Genomic DNA, 7593 nt, shown 5'->3' with positions numbered 1-7593 from the left:
ATGGACTCACTTGCTTCCAACGCATCCTCTTCCAGCCACACCCGCCCTCAACCTCAACGCCCCCGTTTCTACCCAACGCAACCTCTAGCCGAACGCGTAATCCGTGCACTCCGCCACGGCCTCCGTCTCCTCCACCGCTCCGCTGCCACCTTTTACATCCTTGGAGCCACTGCAAATGTGTACACGGTCACTTTATCGTCTACCCCTGCATGTTCCTGCCCTGACCGTACCACTCCATGCAAACACATACTCTTCGTGTACATTCAAGTACTCAACATCTCCCTCGACGACGCATGTCTCTGGAGAAGAACTCTGCGTCCCTGTCAGCTACACCGCCTACTCTCTGCCCCCATGTCGAGCCAAGCCATGGCCGGAGCTAGCATTCGTGAGCGATTTCATCAGCTGTTTTTCCAAGAAAGACAATGTAGTAGCAGTAATAGTCATACTAACCAACAATCTTTTAAAATCGAAGAGGGGACGTTATGTCCGGTTTGTTTGGAGGAAATGACACTGCAAGAGAAGTTGATAGCATGCGCCACATGTAATAATTTGATACATGATGAATGTATGACAGCATGGAAGAAAAGTAGCCGGAGAAGGTCGATTAGCTGTGTGATTTGTAGGGCAAGGTGGAAATCAGCCGCTAGGCAGAGGGAAGATCAGATCAAATATTTGAATTTATCAGCTTATGTTAATAAGCAGGATGACATGGTACAAGCTGAATGAATTTCTAGGAGTTACTAGTTAGGACTCTATCTCAATCTCAATCTCTTATAATTGGCGTCCAATTTATACACCTGTATATACATTCAATAAGGAAAAAAAACAGACTTATTATGCATTGTTTTCTTTTATCTGATTTGTTTCTATTTTTTTATGAACTTTGGAAAAACAGCACAGAAACATATAACAACATTTCTTTTCTTCATGTCAACGAGTCGGGCACAAAGGCGTGATATGATGATAATTTTTGATAACGCGTAAGCACTCATCCAGAAGGGTAAAGATTGCCAATATATTGCTATGAACTTATCACACAAATTTTTATTTAGCTTGCTTACTAGTATAGAGCACCTCAGCTGGCCATCATTCAAAATTATCTTCTTTCATCTAGACACTCCTTAATTATCTCCTTTATTCTTTTCTTCATCAGCTTGTCTTTGATGTCTGAAAGCATGCTTCTGTAGAAAACCTCCAAGCGAGCTAGCTTTGCATGATCTGAAGACTCCAGCATGTTCTCCCATTCTCTTGCAAGGTCAAAGGTACCCGTGTTCTGCAATGTAATGGGAATATCTTGTTCCCGAAATGGTTTACCAAAAACTGAACCGTGCAGTATGCTTGTATACCTTTCCATTGTAGAGAGTTTCGTTTGGAGGAGCTTCATCTCCCCCAATGCTGCAGACAGTCTTTGTTTATCCTCGGTGTCATCTTGCTCTTTTAGTATACTCTGTTTATCTCCACTGCTGTTGTCTGGTATCTCTTCCTTGTCATGATTGGTCAGTGGTGGCCACAATACAGTACTTGGATCCATACAATTCATTGTTTTGCCATTTCCAAGAAGGCCACTCTGTCCTCTTCCCCATGACCAAAGTTTATATCCACCAGCAGCAGCAAGAATAGTATGAGCAGCTCCGCAGACAATCTGGACAGGTTCTGGAAATCTTGGCCCATACGGCTCAGTACATGAAATTAACCGCGGATAAAGAGCATCTCCTGCATCAGTGCTGGTAAAACTGAAATCAGGGCATAAGCCATAGCCTTTCTCCATTCCCCATGACCAGACATCCCCGGCAGATGAAACCACACTGGTGTGGAATAAGCCACAATCAACAGAAATCAGGAAAACATTTTTTGGCAAAACTTTTACAGGTTTAGGATATAAAACACCTTGGGTGGTTCCTTGACCCAGTTGCCCATTATCCCCTAGGCCAAACGTAAAGCACACACTTTCTGATCTGTCAGGTGAGCCCTTATTACAAGCAAGCACAGCAGTGTGAGACCCCCCACATGCTACATCATAAACTGCCCAGGAAGATTCAATATTATTAAAGCTTCCAATTACTTCTGGACTTAACCTAGTCTCTTTATCTCCCAAACCCAGCTGACCTTGACGATTGATGCCCCAAGAATAACATATAAGATCGCCATCATTGGGTGTTTCGCAGGCACCGACTAGGGCAACAATGTGCTCATTTCCACATGCAACCTTAACAACAGTATGGCCACGAAATTCTCGGACACGTAGAGGGGTGGAACTGCTGGAAGGCAAGGCTTCTGCCTCACTACCTAATATGTTCTGGGGGCAATTGCCCCACATCCACAGAGCCCCGAGATTGTCAATAGCAAGTGACATCATTCCTCCAGCTTTGACGGAAGAAATCTGAAAGAAGAACTCATAAAATGAGAAACTGATAGTAAGCCAAGCACCTATGTTTACGCTTTATCTGGACATCAAACCTTCAATGATGGTGTAGTCTTTGTTTTCGACCTATCTGTTATGGAATCAGGGGACTCCAAATCATGGAACCCCTCAACCAAATGTGGGAGAGAAGAATTTTCTCCTTCATAGCCTAGTTGGCCATCTATGACAAGTCAAGGATGCCAATTATGAATGTATAAAAATGGAATGCAAGATCAGACACCTGTGAAGTGTTCCCTATATTTTTTCCATTATGATTTTGGTTAGTTTACAGAATGCTTTAGATATTAAAGGCATTTGCTTTAGGATACAGCTGTTGTAACCCCAACTCCAAACTGATCCATTATCTGCACACATATAAACATTAGAATTAGAAATCCCATGATCATCCCCAGAATCAGATAATTGAATACATGTTCACATGGCATTATATGCACCAACAATAAAAAGTATCAACCATCAGAAATTTACTTCAGATTCAGCTCAAGCATGTCCATAGGGTACACGGAATTTTCGTAATATATATTTGGAGCTGTGAAATGATTGGATTTAGTCACACTAGACCATATTAAGTAATTTGCATAGTGTACTAGTAGTGTGATAACTGAAGTATTTTATAAACCAGAAACAATGAAAAGTTATAAGCTGCCAGGAAATGGAAGACCAATCAAATTTAAAACTACCACTTAAATACTTAAATTTGTTATCAAAATGCCAGTAATTAAGAAGTTGCACATAATTCAAAAAATTATGCTAGAAGATAAACAAAATTGTAACTCAAATTCCCCTCTTAAATGGGATAAAAACTACATATGGAATACTATTGTACGGAACAACTTGCAGAAGTTGCAGTAGATGCTTTTTCAATAAAGCCTAAAGCCTATATTCGAGAGGATGTGAGGGAGTTTTGTCAAGTTCAGAGGTCTAAAGCCCTCTATATTTTGTTGTTAATATGAGCTGCAAGCATCAATAAGATTAAGCAGCATCTAGTTCTCATTAACTCATTATAGTGGCCATGAGTTTCTTTTGGTCATTATTCTCTATACTGAGTTAATATCGGGTAGATTAACTTTTGAAATAAAGATAAATGACCAGTAACTTGTGAATTTTAGGGAACAGTAGTACGGGCAAGTTGACGTACAGATGATACGTTGAGATGGTAATTCTGTGTAAGTCTGTATAAATTGATCATCAGGTAAGCATTATGTTTATATGTTCAGCATACTAATCAATTCATTATAGTATCAGTCTGTATGAATTGGTCATCAGGTCGGGTAAGCATTATGTTTATATGTTAAGCAAACATACTATTCAATTCATTACAGTACCTCTGATTCTACAGGAATTGGTTAGCATCGCATATATACAATCAGCTTAGCAACTCGATTATGTACACCTATATTATTGTTTACTGCGACATGCAAGCAATATTCGTGAGTAACATGGTAAATCTGTGCAAACAAAATACATGTGTTTCTCACAAACATAATTTAGCCACTTAGAGTGCGTAAGATAATGTTGTATGCTATCAGTTACTCTTTTTCTTGATTACTTCCATATGTGTATGGTTTTTTGTCTTTTTTTGCTAAATGTGTATGGTTATTAATCTACATATGTATAAACTTGGATGAACTACGTTACCTAGACTTTCATTTGCCTCAACTACCTGTCACACAGAAATTCGGACATGGTACGGACACTTGAATTATGGAAAAAGACACAAAAAATCATATATTGCCAATTGTGACACTTTTAAACGTATCCAAGTTAGACAATGCTGGCCTCTTGGCCCCTCCAGCCAAGTAAGGGTATCATAGATCGTAACTATTGTAATGGATGAGCTTCGGTGCACTGTAAAATTTAACTGGTACAAATGAACCATTTGGTAAAACAATTTTATTAGTTTAACTTCAAGAGTATGTTACAACATTTCAATTGGAAATGGTCTATGTTCCGGAGCATTCTGCAGAGCTTGAGGAAGTGTCTGTACATGTGTCAAGCTTCTAAGACTCTAAGAAAATCTATGTAGCACATACTGCTGATTTGCACAGCAAACAAACTAATCACAAAATGAGATTAAGAGAATTTCTGTAAAGAAAACAGTGGAAGAAATCCCTAACCTACAATAAAAAAAAAGAAAAAAAAAAGGACAACACTATCCAAAATCAAACACTAACATATAAGCATAAATCCAACATTATACCCACAATTCACAACATCATTCCTATTATACAAATGAGAACGTTTTCCGACAACAAGAATGATTCAATTCAATGATTTAGCAAACCTAACAATCATAACAGTAAACAATATGTTTTCACGAAATCTTTATACCTGCAAGTGCTAAACTATGATAAGAACCGGCAGCAATTCCAACAATCTTGACCTTGTCCAAATCAAAATTTACTCGAGTTGGGGTTAGCTTATCTTCCTCACTACCCGTGCCAAGCCTGCCAAACATCCCTCTCCCCCACGAATACACACTCCCATCACCTGTTTTATGCATATATCACACAAAATATTCAAATTTTACTTAAAGAAAGTTGGGTATGATACATAAATGTGTTGAATTTTTGTGTTAGGTTTACATGTAATGAGAGATTTGTTATGGGTTTTTGAAGTAGAGAAATGGGTATTTACCTGTAAGCGCGAGAGTGTGAGATTCTCCGGCAGCTATTTGGATTATCTTCTCCGACAAGGTGCCGGAATCTTGATGTTTTCCGACGTCCATTATTATTAGTTCAAGACGTTATCCTGGGGGACTATTTTCCACTTTACAATTAAATAAATGTCAAAATAGTGCAAGTTTAAGATTACTCCATTATTTCTGGACCCGGTTGTCAGTTTATTCATTTTTTTATTCTTTTTTTGCTAATTGTTGTCAGTTTATTCATTGGGCATACCTATTTAAATTTGTGGCTGGACTAATCCTATGGGGAAAAAAAATCTAAGTATTTATGGAAATATAAAAGTAATTATATTTTTATTTAAATTAATTTTAGTTTTTATAAATTATTATACCCTAGAGTCTATTTATCGCGGTTTAAATCCGAGATTTAAGTCATTTTCGACTTAAACTAAAAAATATTTATTTTAATAATAAGTTAGATTTCGGCTTAACATTAGTTTCGAAACGTAAAAAAAGTTGGCTAAACATGGGAAATCAGCGTCATAAGTTAGCCTAAGTTATTTTCTTAGTGAATTCATTTTTTTAAGCTTTTGTTTATAAAAGTTACGGTAAAGTATAAGTTATTCATATATCATTTTTATTTTTTATATTATATTTTTAATAACTAATAAGTCAAAATTAGGGGTGGCAAAATCAGACACGACCCGAAACCCGACACGAACCCGACTCGAAAAAATACGAATTAGGGTCGGGGTTTTTACATTTCGGGTCGGGTTCGGGTCGGGTAATTTTTTACCCGAAAAACTCGGGTCGGGTTCGGGTTGACCCAGTGTACCCGAACCCGACCCGAAATATTTATATATAAATATATTATATTAATTATATATATTTATATTTTAAAATTACATATATTTATGATATATTTATATAATATTAAGAATATTTTTGTCACATATAATCTTATTAAATTATTATTAATATATTTTCAATATATTATAATTAAATATAATTAAAACAAATAATTTTTAATAAATTTCGGGTCAAAATGGGTCATTTTCGGGTCAATCGGGTACTGAACAGGTCGGGTTCGGGTTGAGATTTTCGACCCATTTCGGGTTCGGGTCGGGTTCGGGTTGACCCAAAAACTGGACCAGGTAAGACAACCCGACACGAACCCGACCCATTACCCGAAATTGCCACCCCTAGTCAAAATGACACAACCATATATTTTAAACTTCCATTAAAAGCCTGTTTGTTTGGATTTAATAAGTCATTTTCAACTTTAAGCCGAAAAATGTCAGTTTCTGTAATAATCCAGAATTTGATTTAAAACTAGAAATAAGGCAGAACTACTTAAAATCACAAGTTAATTTGAAATATTTTTTTCAGTAACTTAATTTCTTAAAAAAATATTAATAAAAATTACACATAAGACATAAATTATCAATAAATCAATTTTATTATTTATTATTATATTTTTAATAACTCATAAGTTAGTAACAAATTACATTATACCGATGGACGTTTTAAGATCCAGCTCATCATAAGTCACCTTGAGTCCTAAATTATGTTAACATCTACGTTTTATATATATATAAAGTCAGCCAAACAAGTTCACACTCAAAGTCACAAGTACTCGCATTTAAAATTCCATTCCATTCCATGTTTTCATTTGAATATAATAAAATTTTAAACGTTCACTTGATTAAATGAAATGTAGACAATGAAATAATTTGAGAATGAAAATTATACATACTTTCTCCATTATACTCAATTCGGAGTATACAATTCATTACATTTCTCTCATTCCATTAATGCGATTTTTAAATTGATCTTTTTAGTTTTGGTTATTGATTAAATATAAACCGATAACGAAGGCGTTTAAATCCAATGCATCGATAGATTGTATGACGTGATTTTATCAATCTATCAAAAAAAAATTATATAATTCTCTTATCATTCCATTCTATGTCTTCATTTAATTAAATTTATACGTTCACTTGGTAGAATAGAATGATGAGATAATGAAATGACGGGAAAATGAAAATTATACATATTTTCTCCATCATCATCCAATTCTGTGGATAAAATTACATTTCTCTCGTTCCATTACATATATCCAAGACAATCGGTATATTCGTTCTCCATAATATATTTTTATTATTAATTAAATAAGAACCGAAACCAAATGTGTTTACATCCAATGCATCGATAGATTGCCAACCGCTTTGGCAAACTTGACCAAATTTTATGCTTGTCCATACTCTTGACAATTGTCGTACAGGATTGAATGTTACATAGCTCACTATCAACTAAAATCTAATATATGATAGACGTTGAGGAAGTCTTGCCAGAATGCCACTAAATATTTCTGTTTCTACCTATAAGGAATGGTTAATTGTGTTGTCTCTCCCTTTTAGACTTTTGTGAAGGAAAACGACATCTACTTGGAAATAAGTTGGCTTAACACACAATTACCAGGATATATAACGTAAGCTAGCCATCAAAATTTTGGATATCAAGTAGATATTATTCAGCAAATTAA

At 35.8% G+C, this 7593-nt stretch overlaps 2 protein-coding genes across 2 annotated transcripts; one reads left to right on the top strand and one right to left on the bottom strand.

The window, feature by feature from the left end:
* LOC108204819 (uncharacterized) lies at positions 1-830 on the top strand. Its single transcript, XM_017374445.2, has one exon. The coding sequence runs from the start codon at positions 1-3 to the stop codon at positions 724-726; it is 726 nt and encodes a 241-aa protein (XP_017229934.1). The 3' UTR covers positions 727-830.
* Positions 831-901: 71 nt separating this feature from the next.
* LOC108204818 (ultraviolet-B receptor UVR8) lies at positions 902-5229 on the bottom strand. The gene is made up of 5 exons (XM_017374444.2): positions 5060-5229; positions 4754-4912; positions 2731-2766; positions 2458-2582; positions 902-2380 (listed from the first exon to the last, which is right to left on the bottom strand). Exons 1-5 carry the CDS (start codon positions 5148-5150, stop codon positions 1097-1099), a joined length of 1695 nt encoding a protein of 564 aa, XP_017229933.1. The 5' UTR covers positions 5151-5229; the 3' UTR covers positions 902-1096.
* Between the last annotated feature and the right edge of the window lie 2364 nt (positions 5230-7593).

The sequence above is a fragment of the Daucus carota genome, chromosome 1 (assembly GCF_001625215.2).
Source record: "Daucus carota subsp. sativus chromosome 1, DH1 v3.0, whole genome shotgun sequence".
Lineage (NCBI taxonomy): Eukaryota > Viridiplantae > Streptophyta > Magnoliopsida > Apiales > Apiaceae > Daucus > Daucus carota.
This window is presented reverse-complemented; position numbering and strand designations above follow the sequence as displayed.

Coding starts and splice junctions, on each gene's coding strand:
- LOC108204818 (XM_017374444.2), bottom strand. CDS start 5,150: ATGGACGTCGGAAAACATCAAGATTCCGGCACCTTGTCGGAGAAGATA. Junction 2,767..4,753: donor TCATAGTTTAGCACTTGCAG/GTATAAAGATTT, acceptor ATATGTGTGCAG/ATAATGGATCAGTTTGGAGT. Junction 2,583..2,730: donor GAGTTGGGGTTACAACAGCT/GTATCCTAAAGC, acceptor GACTTGTCATAG/ATGGCCAACTAGGCTATGAA.
- LOC108204819 (XM_017374445.2), top strand. CDS start 1: ATGGACTCACTTGCTTCCAACGCATCCTCTTCCAGCCACACCCGCCCT.